Source organism: Brachypodium distachyon, chromosome 1, assembly GCF_000005505.3.
Source record: "Brachypodium distachyon strain Bd21 chromosome 1, Brachypodium_distachyon_v3.0, whole genome shotgun sequence".
Classification (NCBI taxonomy): domain Eukaryota; kingdom Viridiplantae; phylum Streptophyta; class Magnoliopsida; order Poales; family Poaceae; genus Brachypodium; species Brachypodium distachyon.
The window spans coordinates 26,088,381-26,111,668 of NC_016131.3; the positions used below are offsets into that span (position 1 = coordinate 26,088,381).

Below are 23,288 nucleotides of genomic sequence, written 5' to 3' on the forward strand. Positions count from 1 at the left end.
CTTGAGCACATGCCACTTGCACCACCTGTGAGTAGTATTTTTAAAGACTCGTTCGATGGCAACCTTCATGGCTCTACATTGATCTGTGAAAATCATATCTTCAATTATGTATCATATGGATTTCTTCAATTATGTATCATATGGATTTCAATGGATGAAAGAAACAAAACGATGTACAACGTATACCTGTCAGTATAGTAATAGGAGGTTTGCCACCCACCAATGAAGTAAATTCACGGAAAATTCATTCAAAACTTTCTATTGTTTCTTGCCTCATTAGTACTCCACTAAAGACGATGCTTTGGAAATGATTGTTAACTCCAACGAACAGTCCTCAAAGGGCATACCATACAGATTGGTTTTATAAGTCGTGTCAAATGTGATTGCATCCCCAAAGTACTGATAATCCAACTTGCTTTTGCCATTGACCCAAATGAGTGTTCTGATCCTTCCATCTGAATCCAAATCGGCAGTGTAAACAAACGAGGGATCGTCGTCTCTCATCTTCGTGAATAAATCCATGGTTTTCCGTACATCATCATTCGCTTCTTCTTTAGATATCTGTTTGCACAGATTCTCAAGCGAATGCTTGTTGAACGAAATGTCCTCAACGGACCCAAAATAGTTACCAAGTATGTTGTAAACTTTAGTTAGAGGTACATTGTTCTCACAAAGATTACGGACAAGGTCCCTTGTGTACCGATCAATATGTTTGTGCGAAGACCAACACAGCTTCTCTCCGTTATTGCGCGACAATGGATGATTATGCTCTAGGATGCAATCCTTAATGTACCATCCATGATCATCACTCCTCATCAACCTAATCATTGTTTTACATCCACATCTGATAGAGGATGTATTCTTCTTATTTGGGAAACCCTATAATAAGATGTACATTAGTTACTTAACAAGTAAACAAAATATTGAGTTCACTATGTATGCAAGAATGAAGTTACCTGACAACCACATGCAATCTGCTGCATTGTTTGATACACAACATCCTTTCTAGGGCCAGATTTGCGTTTGTAACATTTGCTTCTTCCATAACGAATACCAAGCCAACTTCCCAAGAGTACAGATTAAAATACTCATAAGCCTCCGGTAAACAGTCAAAGCCCATTTTCCACACTTAATATGTTATCACTTGTCCTCTGTGCAAAACCTCTGAGTGCACTCTCAAGAGGACCAACTCGATGAAGCGATCCTTCCCCTTACTAGGGTTCGATCTCTGTGCTTACTGTGCTAGTCCCTGGATCGACTCACTAGCACACATAGTTTCATGATGAAATATACAGAAACAAAGGTCAAAAGTATTTTATTACATCGCATCATCCAGAATTTAAATAGTACTTACAACCTCGCATGACCTCTTGGGTCAGCATAAAACAAAGACTATTTCAATATCATAAAACAATGTTTCAAACTACTGCAGCGGAAAAGGGTAGAACATAAGGGCCACACTACTCCAAGGTGAGAGCATGTTGGAATCTAACCACATGACCCACAACATAACGACGAACCTCACTCATCGTTGGATCCACCTGCATTGTTAATCGCAGCCACTACGTGGTCAATACATTTGAATGTATTGGCAAGTTCACCAGAGTTATAAAGGACCTACCAAGTACATGCATAATTTGGCTAGGTGGAGTTTGGTTGTTTGCATAAAAGCATCATAGTTCAAACCTATCATTTTTAAGCAAATAGTTTTTAATTCTATTGGACACGGGGTAGAAACACCCATGCTCCTATTAACCAAGGCACATTGAGTAGAAACAGCAATGCTCCTACCCAGTTCAAACCATTCATTTTATTAGGAAATTGGAATGAGTAAGACCTTCCTTACAGCCCCAATATCTAGTTGCTCATAAATGTCCGTAACCGGGGACATGGCTAAGTACTTAGTTTGACACTCTCGAGAGGTGGTACACTTTACCCATAAGAAATCGACGTGTTAATCCCTTGCTGTCCTCAGGGTAGAGTAGCAACGGCATCGACTACAGGAATTTTCAGAACATAATCCCCCAGACCACCTGAGGGACGCGCCCCCACCTACACTGCTACATACCGATGTCACCTTGGATCCGGGTTCATATTTCTTACATCCATCCTGGCAGAGCCCATAATACCATGTGGTTGTACTGGAAGTTACTAAACAGGAAACTAGTCCAGTCTCTGGGTGACGAAGGCGCTCCCCGAATCGCACGGGGAGACGACCATGGACGCTCCCGAATCACACGGAGAGACGACTCAGCGGGCCCCATAGAAATGGACCTAACGTCACGACATCCGAAAACTCAAAGCAGCCCACCCAGGATGGTTCATTGAATTACTTGTTTTGCCACACACTAGGAAAACCATATTGTAATTCAATAGTATCACATTGTAATAATACCACCCTCGTATATTATCATAACATAGCATTTTACTACCACGATGGCAATTGGTGGTGAAGTCATGGCAAAGGTATCCTATACTACTAGGACAAATCATAGCTAGCATAGATACATTAATAATACTAACAATGCAACTAATAAAATCTAGTGCATAATAAAATAATGGGATGATGGTCAAAGTGAATTTGCCTTGATAGTAGTTGGTATTCAGACACTCTTCACAGTCACACAGTTCGCTATCCGAGAAAACTATACAATCATACACATACATAAACACACCACACAAACAAAAGAACCTGTATGCCATGATGCAATGCAAAACATGTGACATGAGTGGGTTGATTTTATTCGGGTGATCTACTGGTCCAAGGCATTGATAACTACGCACATGTAATTAGGGTTTTAAACAAATGGCAAAGGCTAGGGTTTAAACACTAAAATGAGTTTTATTGGCATCAGCCAAATAAATTAATTCCAAATATTTATTTCTTTGTCCCAATGGACAGAGGGCAATAAAACAAATTTTTAGGCACTGGTTTCAATTAAAAAGGACTCCGAGATAATTAGTTATGAATTAAATGGCATAAAGCCTATTCTGCAAATTGAATGTGATTCAAAAATTCAAATTTTAAAATGTACCGTGCCAAAAGATTCTAAACTTCCTAAGGATTCCAAAAAGGTGTGGATCATTAAATTTGGCCAAACAGATTAAAAGATATGATCATTTGAAGTTATAGGGGCTTTTCTGCAAAAGTGCCATTTATTAAATCCGGGGGATTAAAATTAGATTTTTATTTCTATTTTACCGTGCCACGTGTCAGCATCTAATAAGTGCATACCGGTTCGATTAAAATAAAAACCTAGGATCTAATCCGGATCGTTGGATCACGATCGGACGGTCGGGCGGCTAGGGTTTTACCTCCGCGGCGGCGGCGGTCGCCGGAGACGAGGGAGACGGCGGCGCGGGCACGAGCGGGCGGCGGGCGGCTCCTGCGGTGAAGCTGACGGCGCGGGGAGACGCGGCGCGGCACGGCGGACTCGATGATGGGGTCGGCGGCGCTCGGGGACGGCGGACGCCTCGCCTAGGACGGAGATGAGCGCGGCAGCGCGGCCGGAACTCCGGCGAGCTTCGGGTGACGACGGGGGCGGCGCTACGGGGCATAAAACGGCAAAAAGAGCATGTCAAACGGTGCGGAACGGAGAGGGAAGAAAGAAGAGCCAAGTCGCGACGGCTATGACTCACCGGCGAGGTCGGGGCAACGCGAGAACGGCGGCGGCGCGAAGCTTTTTCCGGCGAGGGATTGGGGCGGCCTGGCGGCGTGCGAGCAGGGGCGAGCAGAGGGGAAAGAAGCGCGGCGGTGAGGGCTTTATAGGGACACGGGCTGTACGTTTTGGGCAGGTCGGCCTGAGGAGATTGCGGCGGTGAGCGCACCGGGATGGCGGCCGGGAATCGCGGCGGCGGCGCGGGCGCTTTCCTTCGAGAACGAAAGCCCTGACAGGTGGGCCCCACCTGTCAGTGGCAGCGGGCGCGCGCGGGGCGGACCGGGCCGGCTGGGCCGGCTCGTGTGCGGTCGGGCGCGGTCGATTCTGGGCCGGTTCGGCCCAAGCGGTCGGACCGGTCCGGTTCTCCCTTTTTTTTTCTTTTTTTCCCTTTTTCTTATTTCTTTGATATCTTTTGATTTTGAACTCCACTTGGTCCAAATAAATTCCAGAAAATTTGTAAAATCATGTTCTATCATGATACAACTTTTCGGAGTAGTTTCCCCTCAAAATAAAATATATAAAAATACATTTGCCCTATAAATGCCTTTAGCGCTATATATCTATTTAAATAAAATACTTTTTCAATTCCAAATAATTATCCAAAAATTATGGGATAGCTTATATATGCAATAAACCCCTTTTATAATTTAACCTTATTGGTTTGAAAATCCAAAGCTCAAATGGGTGTAAACCCTAGGGTTTTATTTGAAATAAAATCTTTTAAAGTCTTTTGAGATTCAAATTTGAATTCAAATATGCAAATGTGGCATGATGCTCATGGATGCAATGCACATGAGAGAATTTGAAATTTTGGGATGTTACACTCGACCAGGTACCGGCAGACGTGCAGCTGGACCACCCTCAAACTTTTTCCTGCCAGATATAAGTATCATATGTCACATAATGCCTGACTGTTACGTTTATACTAACAATCTTTAGATTTTTTCTTTACAGTAATCAATATACTAACATGAAGATTGCTAAGAATGCATACATACATTATCAAGTAAGTACATGCACATGTACATTACAGATCAAAATCTGAAGTACATTTAATTATGTCAAATTAAACTGCTTGTTAAAAATAGACCTAAAACACTTGAAGTAAATGAAGTACCATTAATTTTTTGAAATGTACTATACAATATAAAGGAATAAAATCATTAATCCACTTAGCACATACGAGAGTATTCAATTTACTAACAGGACAATTTACTAACATTTTGTACCAAGAGAAGAGAAACAAACTATTCTTCATGAGTACACAAGAGATCTAAAATACATCCCAAGTACGTACATGTACATTACAGGTCAAATGAACTGTGCACTGAATATGCATCCCAAAGGTGTACCAAATAGTTCTCCAATAGAAGAAGTACATCGAAATAAAACCGCCAGCTCGAAGTACACCTAAAACAGATGAACCAAATTCTTTCGAAGTACATTAAGTACCATTAATTTAATGAATCCACTGTATTAATTTGTCTTGTGTACTACATCGACACAGAGTACATCCATACATTAACTAAAAAAAAATCCTTTCAAAACGACATCTCGGGTGAAGTATAAGAACTCGGAAGAAATAAAATCATTCACCTATGCTCGTTCACGGTTCAGATGAAACTTTGGCAGTACGAGAGTGACTTAGATGAGCTAACCTTCGAGAGGAGGTACATAACCCGGGATCCTCGCCGGGCTCATCGACGGAAGCGGACGGGCCAACTTCACTCCACTCCTCGATCGATGCTTCTTCCGCGAACTGTGATCCATGGTTTCCACCATTAAATCCTCCTCCGAAGTTGTCGGCACCGAATGCTTCACTCAATTCGAAAGAAGAACCATCTGGAGCTTCCATCGATCTATACACTCCTCATGCAAGATGTCAAATGCGGGAGGAAGGAAGAAGGAACCCGAGGAGGAAGAACCCTACACAGTCCAAGATACTTTTTCCTGCCTGCGTTCCTTCGTTTTCTCTTACCCCTTCGGTACTTCAAAAGGGGAAAGCACTGTGCATGCCGTCCGATCACAGCAGTGCCGGTCAGTCCCTCTGTGCCCTGACATACCTAGGATGTGACACATTAATCCCTTATTAGAGTTTGCCTTATTTCCAAACAGTGCTTTTCACACATCCCAACCCCAGATCGGACGGCTATCACCGTGGGGCTATATAGTTGGGGTGGCACAGCCTCGGCGTTAAATGGTTCATACTGTTGACAACTGGCACCATGTGAGTTTGGAAAAAACCGAAGTTGTTGGATGGACAACACGTTGAGCATTAAGATCGCTTCTATTGCAAGTACTCCATGCTGTATTTGATAGTTTAATCAGCGTGGTTCCTGTTGTAGATAAAGCTTCACTGTACTGTTTGTTGATTCTCTAATTCACTTTGAGATCTTTGTGTAATAGGATGCAAACTTTTCCTGTGAACGTTTCCATTTTTGTACAGATGTATAACAGCAGAGGAATCATGTAGTCAACTTGCTAAAGAAGCTTTATTATTGGTTTCACTAGAGTTCACTGGCTGAAAATTAGGAAGTGAAGCGATTACTTCCGATCTTACTAAGGATAGAGGCCTGAGGTATGACAGTAGTCAAAAACTCAGATCGTGCTAAAAAACCATTCAAACATCTAGTTCTCTCCGAATGCGGAATGATTATGCATCCATGTCCTCGTCGCCACTGCTAAAAGTCAATGCCCTCTTACTAGAGTTCGATGCAGGTTGCTTTGTTCGTGGCGATGATCCATGTTTGTGCATGTGCCCTTCGTCCCATCTATCGATGGGCTCCCACGAACTAAAATGGTCGAATTGACCCCGTCCAGAAACATAAAAAGTACTATGATTAACATATAAGTAAGGTAGCAGAAAACTTGGTAAAAAAAATGTAGAACATTTGCAAGATAATCAACCTCTTCATTCATGGCATCATCACAATCATCTGACTGAACCATTCCTGATGATGTACAACTGAAAAAATATTTGTTTCAACATGTTTACAATCAAAATCAGAAATCAAGTTGATGAGAGAGTCAGCAGCTATCGTTTCTCATGTATTTGTTTGAACTTGTATTGTTTGTTACTCAAATTGTTGTTCAGCTAAAATATAATCAACAGGTGGAGAAGCAAAAACATCTCCAGAAACAGCAGTTGTCAACATTCCTGTTCCAGAATGTATATTTATTAGATGTTGATGAATACAAGGAAACGACAGTTCCATTTTTATGTTCACAGTTTTAAGGCACCAGTACAAAAGTTTTATGAATAAACATTGACCAGTTTCATTTCCCATGTTGGTGGTACACTTTTACTTTTAAGTTCTAAGTGTGTTATTAAATTTGAAGGTTTTACTTGCAAGGCAGGCCAATCGAATCCGTCAATTCGTAATCGGTTATAACTTGTTCATATGCATTCGCTGTTTGCACTAGATAAATTTAGAGACCAAAACATGAGCCTCGATGAAAGAAACAAAGGCTTGTTCTTTACGATTAGCCCAACAAGAAAGCCTAGGTAATTTTTTTGTGATAGCAAATCAGCAGTGCGATGAATGCATGCTGCTACTATTAGCTAGTACTAGCTCTCAAACATAATTATTCAACTTCCAGGCTGATGGATGATGCACGCTGAAGGTATTTAGGCTATTAGCTAAAGCTCTGCAAATCACACAACTGCCCATTACCATCAATCTGCAAAACTATGACTCACCTTGGATTTTCAGTACGTGGCAAATGATCTGGAAACATCGGGTAGTTATGAAACCAACAGGCTTGCTAAAGATCATCTGCAAGGCCATGACCATTTGACATGGATGTAAGCATGAAATTTAGTTTCTATACATTATACATTACAAGGTAGTGATTAAACAAAGAAAGTGATGAAAGAAACCTGCACACGGACGAGGAGGAGGCCGGCGCTTGGGGAAGCACGAGGTGGGCGGCGCCAGGAGGAGGCCTCGGGCTCCTCCTTCTGCTCGGGCGCCGGCGGAGGCCAGGGCACCGGCGCGCGAGGATGAGGCACAGAGGCAGTGAGGCCTGGGCGGCACGCGCAAGGAGGAACGCAGCGGCGCGGATCCGGCCGGCGAAGGTTCGCAGCGGCGCGTGGGGGATGAGGAGGGCGGGGGCTGCCAGATCCGGCCGGGGGGGAGGCGGGCGGAGGGGAGGAGAGTCGGCGGCGCGAGCTGGGCAAGGTCAAGGACTGAGGGGAGAAGAGAGAAGACTGGGGGAGGAAGAAGAGGAGGTTAGTGGAGATTTCTGACCGGTGGGTCTCGAAGAGTATGCTAAGATAATTTGTACATTAGACCATATTTTTAATCTTGCCATCGGTATACTTTTCAGTACTTTTGTTTTAGTATTTTACAGTACTTCTTCTTTTTCCACCGTTTGATCAATTAGGTTGGACGGTTCCTAAAATTGCCAACCATTGTAAAACTTGTATTTATCAAAACATATTACTCCAGGATAAGGGTATCGTCCTTGAGTCACTGAATTTTATATTCACTAATGAGGGAGACATAAAAACTCAGGATGGCAACGGGGCGGGTCTGAACGGGTCGACCAAATCCATATCCATATCCATATCCATCGTCAGACCAACTATCCATCCACGAAAATATCCGTGGATGCAAAACAATATCCACGTCCATATCCACCGGGTATCCATGCATTATCCATATCCATGTAATATACTCCCTCCGTTCAATATTAAGTGGCTCAAATTTGTGGCGGACCCAAGATAAATTTTAAGGTGTGGCGGAGTTTATACGGCAAAAAATCACATGCATAACTATGCGAAAGCTCATTGGTTTACTAGATATATATTACTTTGTGTTCAACAAAAATAATAATAATAATAAAAATAAGATATTGCTGCTCAAAATACCTCAATAGATGAAACTTACGTGGATGACCGATCACCGATTTAGAATATATATTAACCGAAAGACCATATAAACTTACGAAGTACTCAATCCGTCCCAAAGTACAAATCCACGTTACTTATCTCGGGACGGAGGGAGTACTTTATTGCAGTAACGAAGATACATCTATGGAGTAGTGGATCCACATGTTAGTAATTTATTTATTTTAATAAATACCGAGTATCCATGGATATCCATGGATCAAATATGATATCCATGCCCGCTCCACGAGTTGGTAGGTATCCATGCGTGGATATCCATGGATCGAAAACCCGATCCATATCCGCGATCCATGGGCTGGATATCCACATTTCAACTATCCATTGCCATCTTGAATAAAAACCACTACTTTCTTCCAAAATTACAGTGGAAGCTTCTTATAAACGTGTACTTATTTGTTAACTACCTATAAATTGTACTCAGAACTGATATGCCTCTTGCTTGTCAGGTACGTTGTCAGAATGTATCTCTTCCTTAGAGGTGTTCAAATAGAGACTCGCAATTGCGTTAGGCATTGGTTGAAAGTAAAATCTAATGGACTTCAATCTTGCTATTTCTCACAAGTCAAAAGCTTCCATATTTCACCGGGTAAGATATGAGGAATCTATTGACAAGATACACAGGCCCAAGCGTTAAGTTACTCTGCTTGGTGAGTGCTGCTCAACTTGTTCAGTTAACCTGCACTTGTGAGTCATTTTTTTTTTCTTGCATTTCGCCAATTCATTTTCTTGCATTGTACTCATACAAAGAAGAGGAGTATCAGTGACCAGTCTACATATATGTGAAAGAACTATACCTACTTGCAGCCGCAGTTTCTTGGTCTGGCTGAATTACTTGATCAAGAGTGTACATCACTACCTTGGGCTGCAAATTGTTTCTAACAATTCCAGTTTTCAGAATGACTGATCAATGATGGAATATGCAACAACGGGCGGACTGTGGATAGGTTTTGTCAGAGTTAGTTTACAACAGCATGTAGCAAATAATGTCCCCAAAACCATGTAGCAGATAATTCTTAGTTGTCTTGAATGTCATGGTGTTCATGCCTTCATGGTCACCATGACCATCAATATGCATCTGATTCTTGAATAAGATATCATATAGAATTAAGATCGAAGGTGTAGTACAATTTGGTAATTTGGGTTGTGAAAGAAGATGCGCTGCATCAGAATGCTCAACTTCAATTCTGATATTGCAAAGTAAAGAAAAATAGGCATGTGTTCTATATATATCAAGGCCATCAAATTCTGATAATGCAATTTTTTTTATGTAGTTCGCTTTAAAGTATTTTAGAAACAGTGTATGAATTTATTAAAAATTCAACACGGGAGTAGCTATACCCTGTAATATGAAAAATGATGTTTGGTCCGCCACAATTTTTTTCTTTTTCTATGCATACTGAATTACTGACGTGTGTACATGCCATTGCTTGCACCGTAGGGAGCAAAGGTAATGTTAATATTGTGGTGTATGTTAATGATCAAAATCTAAGGCGAAACTATCTCTCTGGTTGTGACAGCTGAGGGTAGGGTGGAAGAAACAATCGGAGTCTACAATAACACCCGTACGTTAGTTATATATCTCCACAATTGTTAAACGGCGACGTATCCGGTGAAAACTCTCATCCAGGGAAAACCTGAAAACTTCCGGTGTGAGCCATTGGATCAACATCATATGGCTCATAGGTGGGATTCCCACAAACCACTTAAACACGTTTTACGGAAACCCCCCTAGTTGAATCCCCACCTTAGTAACACATGAAGAAAAAAAGGGTTCAGAAATAAGAAAAAAAAAACTCCCATTCCTCACCCCACCCAATCTCACGTTCCCCACCCCGATCTGGAGGCAGTCAGGGCGACGCCGGTGCCCCCACCCCTCTCCTCGCGATGGCAACGGCAACCCACCCTTCTCCTCAGCCTCTCTACGTCTCTCCCTCATAGCTACGGTGGCAGGCGCCCCAACGCTATCCTAGCAAGGAGATCGGGGTACAGGCAGATGGCGCTACCCCACGCGGTACAGGGCCTACAAGCGGCAGCTCTAGCCCCCCCCCCCCCCCCCCCGACATCGACAGGACGGCGACTAGCGGCGGCAGCGCTGCCCCCAACATCGGTGACCGGATGATGACTGAGGGCCAACGGGGATTAATTTTGGTGGATGGTTGCTGCACATCGCCGGCAAAGTCCTGCCCATGGCCAGCGGAGGGCAGGAGATGAAGGTCGGCGTCCGGAAAGTGGTCTCCAAGGTGGACGGTGGAGGGAGTGTTCTCCCGAACGGGACAGAGGAGGACGGGGCATCACGGCCGACGTCTGGCGACCGCGCTGCCGGTGGCCTTCTTAGGGCCGGGAAAAACGGGAGAGGGCGCAGGATGCCGAACGAGGCAGATGGTAGGCGTGGTTGAGGGCGCAGATCCGTGGGAGCCGTCGGAGACCGAGGGAAGAGGGACGAGGCTCCGCGTATCTCCTGGCGACGGTTCGATTTCTCTCGGCGACGAGCCGAATAGTTACGTGGAGCGGAGGAAAGGGCAGGGGGTTTTCCGTAAAAGGTGTTTAAGTGGCTTGTGGGAATCCCACCTTTGATTTGAGCCATATGATGTTGATCCAATGGCTCACAGTGGAAGTTTTCAGGTTTTCATTGGACGAGAGTTTTCACCGGATACGCCGCCTTGTTAAACTGAGGGTGGAAGCTCACATCATCCCCGTGGCCGACTTTTGCAATTGTGGAAGAAAAGGTACATGCTCACGTTTTTTAAGTGGTGCATGTCAATTGTATTATTTTGTTCCTTCTAGATTATCACAATTAGTGACCTTCATTTTGTTGCTATGGCAAGATTCGACGACGACGACGACGACGACGAGTATCATGTTGATCCAGAGCTTGAGCTATCATTTCACTGTAAGATACGATAAACTAAGCATATTACGTACCCCAGGCGCAGGAATGAAGAAAACATACAGGGGCACGCGAATACGATATTTGCTTCATCCTCCAATAATCAGAGTACATGCATGCATCACGTTGCAAGTAGAATTGTACTCCCTCTCTGTATCATATTAAGTGCCGAATAAGTAGCGAACTAGATGCTTGACCCGATATATAAAGTCATGCAGAGCATATATATAATCGACCGATTCCTTTTATCTACCGACCGAGCACAAATGCTATATATGGCTCCCACCGTCACACGGTTCCGAGGCGCCTATAAAAAAGCCTTGCCTCTCAAGGCCATGGATATATACGAGCGGAAAATTGCACAAGGCAAGCCGTGTAGCAAGACTCCAAGGTCCAAGCAGAGTCCATCGACCGTAGTAACAAAAAAAGCAGCTGAAATTACAACTAGCCAAGAAAAGAATGTCGCTGGTGAATCGCGGCTATGGCTTGGGCGGCTACGAGCAGAAGGCGTACCGGCAGCGGCGGCGGCGGCATGGGCGCTGCGGCGTCGTTGGACTGTACGACGACGACGAGGACTTCTTCAATGCTGGACTCCTCCACCATGGCAGCACGGAGGTCTGGAGTCAAGTACGCCGCGGCTACGGCGCGCACAAGGCGTACTACAAGCCCGGCCGGCAGCAGCATAACGACGACTGCAGCGCCATGGCGGCGCAGAACATCGGAGGGTACGCCGACGCGCTCGCCATGAAGGCGGCGCAGAAGCTGCACGGCTACGGCGGTGGGAAGAAGATCACACTCACACACCAAAATTACCGAGACGAGCAGCAGGAGGAGTGCGAGAGCGACTACGGCAGCAGCGGCGAGGAGGAGAGCGGGGATGAGCTGCTGGCCCATGCCAACACACGGGGGCACCCGTACGGGCCGGTGGCCCAGCGCAAGAACCATCACATGACAGGCCTGTTATGAGACTACGCATGAGGATCCTCCCCTCATGACAGGCCTGTTATGGACCCGCTACTTATCAACACACCGCGGCGCCAAATACATAAAAGGCGAACTATCCGGTGAAGACACTCGTTCGGTGCAAACCGTGCAAACTTCATAAAAATCATGTTTAAAAGTTTAAAAAAAAATTTACAAAAATACCATATGTTGGGTGTGTGATGTTCTACAAACCTGCAAAATTTTAAGTTCAGAATCAAAAGCATTTGGAAATAATTAAAAAGAAAAATTTACAATGAATAGTGTCAAACACTCAAAGATCACTATTCATGCAGAATTTGTTTTTTTCGCGGTTACCAAATAAAATTGAGTTTGAACTTGAAATTTTACACATATTTCTAGCATCACTTTTCTAACATATGTGATTTTTTTTGAGAATTTTTTGAACTTTTTTTGATGGAGTTTTCACGGTTTGCACCGAATGAGGATTTTCACATGATATTTCACCTACATAAAATCGAGTGTTTTCAGTACCATATATTCATATTCCGATGGGAATGAGATCAATCTTACCAGTGGGATATATGCTATTCTCCTCTGCCCTGTAATTGTATCTAGCCTGATATAAGACCTATTATACTCCCTCCGTCCAACACAACATGTTTCAAGTTTGTCAAAATTGTGAAATCATAGGTGATGTGTAACATTGGCAAGTATTTTAGATGAAACATTCATGTGGATACTTTGGATAATATGGATATTTATGTGATGACATGTATCTTGTTTGGACTTAGTGCTTTATTGATGGTGTGCTGATCCATTAGTTTCTTATGTGAAAACATGGCGTGAGTTGTGTGGAACTTACACTGAGTCAAGTCGTGGACTTGTGCTCGTACTGGTTATTTGTGTGTTCGCTTTCAGGTGTTGTCGGAGCTAGAGAAACGTGGTCGATGACGGGATCGAGGGACGAAGCTTGGGAGAAGCTGAGGTCGAGGATCAAGGTCATGCGGGACGTTCGTGCGAATGAACAATTGAAGTGAAGGCTACGATGATCCGGGAGGGCACCGGTTTGTCGTACGTTGTTTATACCGGAGATGTACGGTATTGGAGATATTTGATACGTGATGGTCGAGTTTTGAAAACATCACAAGAAGAGTTGATGGCATGGAGTGGCATTGACGTGAAGATATGTAGGTCCAGCCGTGACTGAATGAGAGCTGTTTAAAGATTAAACAGTAGCGTCATCAAGATGGCGTCGGATGGAAAAGTGGTCCACATGAAAGTTGTGCGGGTCGTCGAAACGAACAACTTTTCTTTTGAAGTCATCTCAATCCGAGGTCGTATGCGGGCCCCACGGGCAAAATACCGACCGGGACAGAGGAGTTCGTGTTGGATTCGGACTCGGTTTAGGGTCGCGAATTTTCTCTTATAAATAGAGGGCATCCTAGTTAGAGTTTTAGCAAGGACGTGAGGGAACACAGAGCTTTGGATCTAGATCAATTCTTGGAGAGTTCTTGGATGCATAGTTGCATTTTTTGTAATCGATCAACATCGTTGCAATAAAGAGATTCGTTGGCGGCGTCATCTCTGTTCTTCTCGGATCTTCGTGGATTCTTCGTGCTAGATCTTTCTAACACTTTGGTGCAGGTTCATCATAAGTTCATAATACTTTGATGCAGGTTTATCACGAGATCAAGAGAAGATTGCGATTAATTCATCTTTCTTGTTATTGCTCGAAATTGGTTTTAGATTAATCCTCGTAACTTTCTGTCAGCTGTTACTATTTTGATCATATCTTTTGATTGGTATGTCCGATTGAGCTGATTCTTTTTGGGTTGGTTAGATAATTTCAATACTTTTCTTTTGCATACTCATACGTATTTTTTGGTTCATCCAATCAAAAGTTACGGCTGTTTTACTATCACGGGCAGAAAGGTGATTTAGGGTTTGAACTTTCGGGAAAAGTTTTAATTTGCTTCCGCGCAATCATTCACCCCCCCTCTGATTGCCTATCTCGATCTCACAAAAAATTTGATGTATTTAAATATTACTTAGTGTATAGATGCATTCAGATTTAGTTAAAGTTGAGACATCCTTCGTTGGATGGAGGAAGTAGTATAATTTTAATTGCTCCTAAGTCGTAAATTCTTGAGAATGCACAAAATTATGTGTTGTCTGAACTTCTGTCTTGTTTGTTTAGATTCGTTGATGGAGTTGTAAGTAGTCAGATCGACAGTTCTAAACTCAAAATGTCTGTGATTCCTGTGGCGTGGACTTCTTGCAGGTGCGGTCACCTGGCATTCAAGATGACAATTCTCGGTGCTCCTGCCGTCTTCCTAGCAAAATGTCTATTTCTCGGTCGTCTAAGAAATAGTTGTTTTTCAGTCGACGATCGTAGCCATCTAATGAAAATTTTCTTATCCATTGGACCTACGGAATGATTGAATTAAAAAGTTGTTATCGTCGATTAATAAATAATTATTTTTCGATCGCATAAGAAATCGCAAAACCGAGAGAAAAGAAAAGAACAATCCTCAGTGCTTGGCAGATGTATCCGTCTGTTAACTTTTGTGCTGATTTGATGTGTACCGGGGAGGCTTGCTCGTCGTTAATTGTGCTGGTTTGATGTGTGCTGGGGAGGCTCTCACATCGTTAACTTTTATGCTGGTTTCCCCGATTAAAAAAAAATCTTTTATGCTGGTTTGATTTGATGTATGCTGGGGAGCTAGTGTGGGAGGATCAGGTTTGCACGCATTCATCACATCACCTTCTTACCTGTAAAAAGCTAATTTTACTCGTGCCCGGCCCTTTCTCCTTTCAAACCTCCTTTTTCTCTCTTTTCTGAACCTCGAAAACTATGTTGCTCCCTTGTTCGGCTAACGGGACCCGGCCGTATAAAATAAAAATATGAAGGTCTAAATGTCTGATATGCAGTTCTTCCCTTGATGCTCTACAGCTCTAGTTGTCTAGCTTCAGTTAGAGCTCGTTTGGCAAAACAAAATGAAATCTAAATTTTGATAGGATTTTATTTGGTTGAATTTGAATTCCGAGTTCAAAAATCATGTTTGTCTACCACATGGATTTGCAGAGTGAGAGACAATTTTAGAAAAATGATGGCTTTTAGAAAAGAATTGAGGTTAGTAGTGTGATTCCATGAAATTGCAAATTGAATTCATGTAGCCAATTACGTGTCAACCAAACAAATTAGTTTCTAGAATTCAAAATGAATTCCACAATTCTATTCCCAAATGGTGCCAAACGGGCTGTTAGTGTAAACAGTTGTGATATCATCATCTGCAAGACTTGACAACGGCTTTAATTAGCTGATTAACGTCCTGTGCAGTCTTGTACGCATGCTAATTGGCTGTATCAAAACTCCACCACAGCATTCAAAATCGTCGAATACGCGTGACTCTTTTTTCTTTCTTTCGCAATTCTACCCCCTGCTGGAGCACCAGCTTAGCACCGAATGAACGCTAAGCTAATAAAACTGGGTACGTAGCAGGACAATTCACAGCCCGTAGGGAATAATGGTAATAAAGACACGGCAAAAGAACTGGCTAGCTAGAGGAGCGATCGTCGATCGAACGGAGGAGAGCGAAATGGAGATTAAGCACGCAGCTGCAGTCTCATCAGTCAGTCTCGTCTCCATTGAAAGGAAAGCATCGGTGCATGCATGGAGGCAGCCAACCATTTTCTTTTCTCTCTTTTGTTCCAGACAGCAGCGAGTTTGACCGATCGAGCTGCAGCCGTTGATCCCGATCGAGCCGTCATTCGCCAGGAAGTAAGAAAGGGAAAGTAGGAAAAAAAAAAAGCGGGTTTGGACTTTGGATGGGCGCGTCTCTCGCTCCTCCTCCGTCCGTACGAACTAACCTTTCGCACCGGATTCGACCCGAGAGGCCTTCACAACGGTCCATCAATCTATCCATTCTGCGATGCACGCATCAGAAAATGGAGAACAAAGCTTTCAGACAGGCGAGAAACAGAGCAAGAATTAAGACGTTCTTTTGCCTTAACGCGGACCCCCTTGCCGTAGTACTAGGGGAGTGCGCCCCAGCTGACCTTTGGCGAGGAACCCGCGCGCGCCGTCTTCCTCTTCTTTCCCGGCCCCATAGCTTTCGGCTTCCTTGTCCATTCGCTTTTTATCCGATTCCAGGTCGGAACAGAAAATGAAGCAACACATAAAGCTGGGAGCTTAGGATATTATACGAGCCGATATTATATTACATGTACACATCAAGCTCGATGAGGAAGGAATCTTTGGATATTTGACGGTCGACGTGATCCAAGATGGATGGACGGAGGAGCATGTTTCAATATTTGCATGCATGCACCTAGCCACCTACGTCAAGCTCACGTGGCTTTAATTCACCAGAAAAAGTATGAAGAATGTCCGATAATTAATTAATCAACCGTGCATAGCCGGTGAACAAAATGGAAGCTTTGAGCACGCACGCGCACACTCTTAATTTAAGAGTAGGAGAACCAATTCCTCTACGGTATAAAAAAGAGAGTACGAAATCCAAGTTTCGAAAAAGAGAGATTTAGTCAACAAATCGACACATTTTGAGTACGTACTCCGTAGGTTTTAAAAGGAAGATAAGGAAGAAAAAAGATTTCGGATGCGGTACATGCATGCATGCATAAGTGGTCTCGAAACACGACCGGGTTAAGTTTTGTATGCTGCGCGTCTCCGTCGGATTTGGAGGCCCTGGAGCGAAATTGGAAATTTTGTTCTAAAATTGGGACTACTTCATATAACTAAAACATCTAAAAATATAGCAATATTAGCATCATGACCTTCATCTGAAATATTAGCTTCATCAATGTTTCCATCACCACCTTCATCTACAATTTCCATGTCCAGCATCACCTTCATTTGCAATTGCATGTCCACCATTGCCTTCATCTGCATTTTCAGCGCCAACAACAGTATCTGCAACTTCATCTTCAGAAATAATTTCAGACTCCTTCACAACAAATCTATCAAGAGCACTCTTTTGAGACAGAGCTGCTGCTTCTAGTCTTTGTTTCTTCTTACATTTTTCAGCACCAGTATCAAACTTCCTGTTTCTGTTTCTAGAACTCATGATTCTTCATGTACTATATAGCAAAAAAAAGTAGTCTAAATAAATTCAAACATCATATGAATTACAGATTTATCAATACAATAGATGAGAGGGTCTGACCGAAACTGGAATTAGGAATTTAGGGCCAAAGCAATCCTGAGAAAGGGGGCTTGGCCGCTGGAGTCTGCAGATCAAAGAGCAAAGGCAGCAGCAGGGCGCAGGATTCAGGCCGCCGATCGCGTGCAGTTGAGGAGGGGCAGGGGCGGCCTATCGCGTGCAGTGCAGGAGGGCAGGGGCGGCCAATCGCGTGCAGATGGATCATGGAGGAAAGGAGGAGCCAAGGAATCCCAGGAGTCGAACGACCCTTCGCTTTTTCCATGCGTAAATGTGATTTGATTGTGGAACTATGTATTCATGTTGTTCATACTAAATTGTCCTTAGTCATTGAGGTTGTGCTGGACACATAACCTAGACTAATGTGAAAGTTGGCTGATGACTCGGTTTCACTTGTCATGGGCATGGTGATGTCATTCCAGCTTACACGGACTCGGCTAAAGAGTTTAGCGAGTCGGACTGACCCATATTGAGATGCAACGAGTAGGTCGTCATTTGCATATCTCAATCAATGTAATCCTTAAACCTGAGGTTATCGCACAATCCGAGTTGTGGATCACCAACTTAGGTTTTGTCAAACGTTGTTCCGTAACAGGGCAGTTATAAAGGCAGAGTTCGGGTTGACTGAGAATCAAGCTGTGTGATGTGGATAACCAAGATGGGATTTTGCCCCTCCGACTGGAGAGATATTCTCTGGGCCCTCTCGAGTGATATGATTCGGGAAGCATGGCCATGCGCGACTTGGTTAACTGTTAACCGGGTCGATCGACTAAGAGTTAGTCGGATGAATCGTATATCACAGATCGAGAAGAGAGTTGAACTATTAAAGGGATGACGATTAATCGCCTATAGTTCGACAAGGTATATCGTGAGGCAAAAGGGACTAAGACGTATGTCACATTGGAAGGTACGTCGTCATGACTCGATGGTACTTGAGAGTCGGCACGTTCTGCTAGGAGCCGCTACCGATTGAGAGTCGAACTCCAATCGTGTCCAAGTCGCCATGAGCCTGCGGGGTCACACACTTAAGAGCGGGAGCAAGTATTTGGTCGGGTTGGACCCGAACTGGAATTGGGCTGACAATGCGAGTTGGACTCGCAGGATGGATGGGCCACAAGGCTTGGAGCCCACTTCCACTCGATATATAAGCAGGGGCGTGGGATGCCTAAGGGGCACGGTTTTTCCACTCTCATGCGTTGAGAACTCTAGCCCGATTCAGTTCAACCGTCGCACCGGACCTAGCAGTCCGCCGCCGGAGCTCCTCCTCGCACGTGTGGATACCGGCAGAGGTGCTGTACGTTCAGCACTTCGACGATCGCGGGATTGGATCGGCTGGATTGGATCGAGGGACTGCACTGCATCAAGGCGCCGCATCAATAATCCGCAACTGCGCGTCTAGTGGTAATCCTCGTGGCCTTCTACCTCGGCTAGATCTTGGGAGTTCGCGTAGGAAAAGTTTTTTTGTTTATCTCTACGCTCCCCTTCATTAATAGCATAACTAACCCCAGATTTGGAGGCCCCACAATTTTGGAGGCCCTGAGCGGTCATGCACCTTGCGCGCCCTCATCGACGGGCCTGATGCTGCGCGAAATAAACCGGAAACACGACTGGCATACCCATTTTGGAGGTGAAACTATACAAATACACTTACAAATTTCAATTGGGTGAACTACAAAAAGGCCATCTCACATTGAAGGCTAGGTTTCCAAAAAAGGTAAACATCACTATTGGAGAAATTTTATAAGGCACCGAGATTAGGACAAGGTGTGTAGGTAGCGCTGATGGATTGATGAGCATGTGTTGACAAACATAATTGACATGTCGAGCCCGCTTGTCGGACCGAGCTAGCGCCACATAAGAGTTAACGTAAAAAAAAAATGAGAGGCGTAGGCGCATTTTCGGCTCTCGAAGTGGAACGGGAGGGAGGAATGTGCATTACTTGTTGGTGAGAAACATCTAGTGTGTGGTTCGTCTGGGCTGAGCTCAAGATAGGTTTGTGAAGGTTTGAACGACGGGGGAGGAAGAGTGCCAAGAAAACATAAATGATCACATTTTCCACGTCGATGTTTGGGTTCACATGATATGGCGTGACATGTCAGTTCTAACGTCGAGACGTTCTCAACAGTTGATCGGTGTTGTTTTTTATCATCTACTCGTGAGATTTCACAACTTTTCAAAGTCATTGAGAAACATCCATCTCCTATAGTTTGTATGTTAGCTTCGTACTCCCTTCGATCCTAAATTGTTGTCGAAATATTACATGTATCTAAACGCTTTTTAAGAATAGATACATCCATATTTGGACAAATCAGAGGGAGTATATGAATCTTCCTATCACCCTGACAAATAGACCAGGGGCGGAACGACAAGTACGTAACCATTGATTTTGTGATGTAGCTTGGCCATGGAAACAAAACCCGGCCTTCATATATATACAAATATTCCGAATACTCGAAATCGATAGAAGATGCATGAGGGAGGAAATATAATGGTTGCTGCTCCCTCCTTACAAACGAACCATCTTACTGCATCTCTTAAAAAAAGTTATGCCACATAGGCCTGAAAATGCCCTGTAAAATGATGAGTAAAATGCACGGGAGATCCTAATTCTTTCGCAAAAGTTCCGAGTTAAACCTAATTCTTTGAAACCGCACGTTTAAGTTCCAATTGTTTCATAAATGATTCACCGCAGGTCCTATGATGGTTTAGGTGCATGCCACCTGCTGACCTGCCTATTTGGGTCCACATGTGAGACGCCAAGGTGGACATTTTTTTTGCAAAAATCCCCTTGCTCCTTCCTTTCTCTTCCCTCTGCCCCCTCCCTTCTTCCTCTCTCCCAGTCCCACAAGCTCTCTCCCCCCGGACACCATGACCTCGCAGCGCCGCGTCGGTGGAGGAGGCCACGACCATGGGGAGCCCGCCGAGGCGGAGCAGCAGGAGAGAGCCGTGGCGCCGCGCGAGGTCCCGTATGGCGCGGTGCGGCAGGGACCCTCCCCCCATGACTCGGCCACGAGGTGGTGGAGCCGTGGAGGTGGCCCAGCACCAGGAGCGCCCACGGGGAAGGAGGAGGACTTCGCCACGCGCCCCATCAGCCGCACGGCCCGCCTCTGCATCCCCGACGGCGCCGAGGGGATCATCTTCGAGCCCTACGGCGACGCATGGCGCCAGATCCGCAAGGTCTGCACCGTCGCGCTGCTCAACTCCATGGGGAGGAGGAGGCTGCCCAACTCCACCGTCGCGTCGCATCCGCTCCTTCCGGCCCGTGAGTGAGGAGGAGGCTGCCCGGCCGCTCCGCGCGGTGGCGACGTCGGCGGCAGCAGCTTTGGCGGCGTCTTCTCCGGCGCCGGCGGTGATCCTCAGCGGGCTGTTGTCGGCGTTCGCGGCAGACTCGGCGGTGCGCGCCATCGTCGGGAGCAGGTTCAAGGAGCGGGATAGGTTCCTGGCACTGCTGGAGCACGGGATCAAGCTGTTCGCCAAGATGAGCCTGCCGGATCTCTACCCGTCCTCACGCCTCGCGCTGCTCGTCAGCCGGATGCCGCGCCGGATGATGCAGCACCGCGAGGAAGGGGGGCCGCCTTCATGGACGCCATCGTCCGTGAGCACCAGGAGAAGAAGACTTGCTGGACGTGCTCCTGAGGATCCAGAGGAACAGCGAGACCTGCAGTTCCCCATCTCCACTGACAACATCAAGTCAACCGTTGGCGTAATTAATTAAGCACCCTAATTAATCATAAAATTCGTCCTCCATATATTACATCGCTTTAATTAATCTTCCATAAACTACAATGAATTGGAGAATTTAATTACACCGTGGAGTCCATAGAGACCATCCATCAACGAGACAACTAACCATTTGCTGGAGAGAGCTTCGGGGAGAGGGAGGAAGAAGAGGAGAGAGGGCACCGTGAAGAGAAAGGAAGGACGGGGGGGGGTGTTTCTAAAAAAATATCCACTTTGGCATGTGACGTGCGGGCCTAAATGGCCATGCCAAAAAAAGCCAAGCGTTTGAACAATCATAAACCACTTATGAAACAATTGAGATTTAAATGTGCAATTTTAAAAAATTAGAACTAACTTGAAATTTTTACGAAAAAATTACAACCTCCAAGCGTTTTACTCTAAAATGATTTGCGCAGACTGTGAGCTGTAGCCCTAACTAAGCAAAGCTAGCCAGGTACTAGTAGTACTGTAGGTAGTAGTACCTCCCAGCGGTTTACCGTTACTAGTGACACGGTCACCCCTGGTCCTGGGCTGTGCGTCACAGCTTTGCACGACGACCGACCGTTGCTTGCTGCCCCCCATCGTATTCTTCCGTCCCGTTCCGTTCCTTTGCGGCCAACAACAACACCCCACCACCGTGCGTAAGCGAGCTCGCGGGCCCCACACTGTCAGTCAGCCAGCCAGTCCCAACGGCTCTACCTCCCCCACGACGCCCTGCGAAATCCCGAAAGTACCCACCCCTGCTCCGTCTAACTGCACGCGCGCGCAACGCCGCCGCTGCTTTCGCTAGTTCGCTCCCCGTCGTCGACAGCGCGTGCTGGGCCCTGCACCGCGTCTCTTCCCCTTCACGCCGCCGTCCGTCGGGGGCCGTCGGGCTGTCCTCATCCGTCTTCCCCCCCCCCCCCCCCCCCCCGTCTATTTAGACCCCTCCCCTTCGTCTCCACTCTTCCAACAGCAAGGCAATTCAGCAAATTACCCTCGCCCCCAGAACCATCTCCAACCTTCTTCTTCTTCCCCCCTCGGGCTCGCTCGACCACGCCAACCAATCCTCCATCCATGGACGCGGACTCCTCCTCCTCGTCGTCTTCGTCGTCGTCCTCCTCGCCGCCGTCGCTGAGGCGGAAGCTGAGGACCACCGTCTGCGGCTGCTTCGGCTCGCCGGGGAGCGGATCAGGGGAGAAGCAGCGGAGCGGCAACAACGGGGCGAGGTGGCGGCGGCGGGTGGTGGCCACGGGGGAGTTCGGATACGACCCGCTCAGCTACGCGCTCAACTTCGACGACGGCAGCGACGACAGCGACGACTCGCCCGAGGCCTCCGCCGCGTTCCGGTATAGGAACTTCAGCGCCCGCCTGCCACGCTCGCCGGCGCCCAGCACCGCCGTCGCCATCGCCTGAAACAGAATAAACTGTAGCGGCAGGATGCAGCTAGCAGGAGTAGCTGCCTAGCTGGCAATTAGGGGGGTTGATTATTAATCCTTTCTTCTTTCCTGGGGGGCGACGGGCAATTAATCGTGCGTCTCCATGGGGGGTTTAATTATTTCCTTCCCTTCTTTCTCTAAGCGAGATCGAATCATATATATGTGTAAGCAAGTTCATGAGTTACTCATATTACATATACCAGTGGAATCATAATTCAGACATATACATACAGGAATTTGATTAAGATGCTTCCTTTCTTTTTTCCTCTGACGAACTGTATCTGTATGTATGTGCGTATGAGCAAAAAAAATTCTCGTCTTGCTGTTGTTAATCCAGGCTGGCTCTAAGATTGTTATCCGATTTGGCGACTGGGGAAAAGAAAGAAATATCTTCAGAAAAGGTTGCCGAGTCTGCACTTGAAATATCTCTCCCAAGTCTGAAGCAAAAAGCCACTTGTTGAACACGACGCTGTACATGTACAGTCAACAAAAAAGGCTCTCCGATTCCTCGCAATCGCAAGAACCAGAATAAACGAGAAACAATATGAAAACTAAAATGCGGAGTTA

At 45.5% G+C, this 23,288-nt stretch overlaps 2 protein-coding genes across 2 annotated transcripts; both read left to right on the forward strand.

Annotated features, from left to right (window-relative positions):
• Positions 1-13,287: 13,287 nt before the first annotated feature.
• On the forward strand, positions 13,288-22,989 carry LOC100837027. The gene is made up of 3 exons (XM_003560307.4): positions 13,288-13,292; positions 20,205-20,210; positions 22,263-22,989. The coding sequence occupies exon 3, from the start codon at positions 22,360-22,362 to the stop codon at positions 22,696-22,698; it is 339 nt and encodes a 112-aa protein (XP_003560355.1). The 5' UTR covers positions 13,288-13,292; positions 20,205-20,210; positions 22,263-22,359; the 3' UTR covers positions 22,699-22,989.
• On the forward strand, positions 20,452-21,298 carry LOC104582086 (cytochrome P450 71D6-like). The gene is made up of 2 exons (XM_014895993.1): positions 20,452-20,845; positions 20,970-21,298. The coding sequence occupies exons 1-2, from the start codon at positions 20,452-20,454 to the stop codon at positions 21,296-21,298; spliced, it is 723 nt and encodes a 240-aa protein (XP_014751479.1).
• Positions 22,990-23,288: the final 299 nt, after the last annotated feature.

Coding starts and splice junctions, on each gene's coding strand:
- LOC104582086 (XM_014895993.1), top strand. CDS start 20,452: ATGACCTCGCAGCGCCGCGTCGGTGGAGGAGGCCACGACCATGGGGAG. Junction 20,846..20,969: donor GCATCCGCTCCTTCCGGCCC/GTGAGTGAGGAG, acceptor CGTTCGCGGCAG/ACTCGGCGGTGCGCGCCATC.
- LOC100837027 (XM_003560307.4), top strand. CDS start 22,360: ATGGACGCGGACTCCTCCTCCTCGTCGTCTTCGTCGTCGTCCTCCTCG.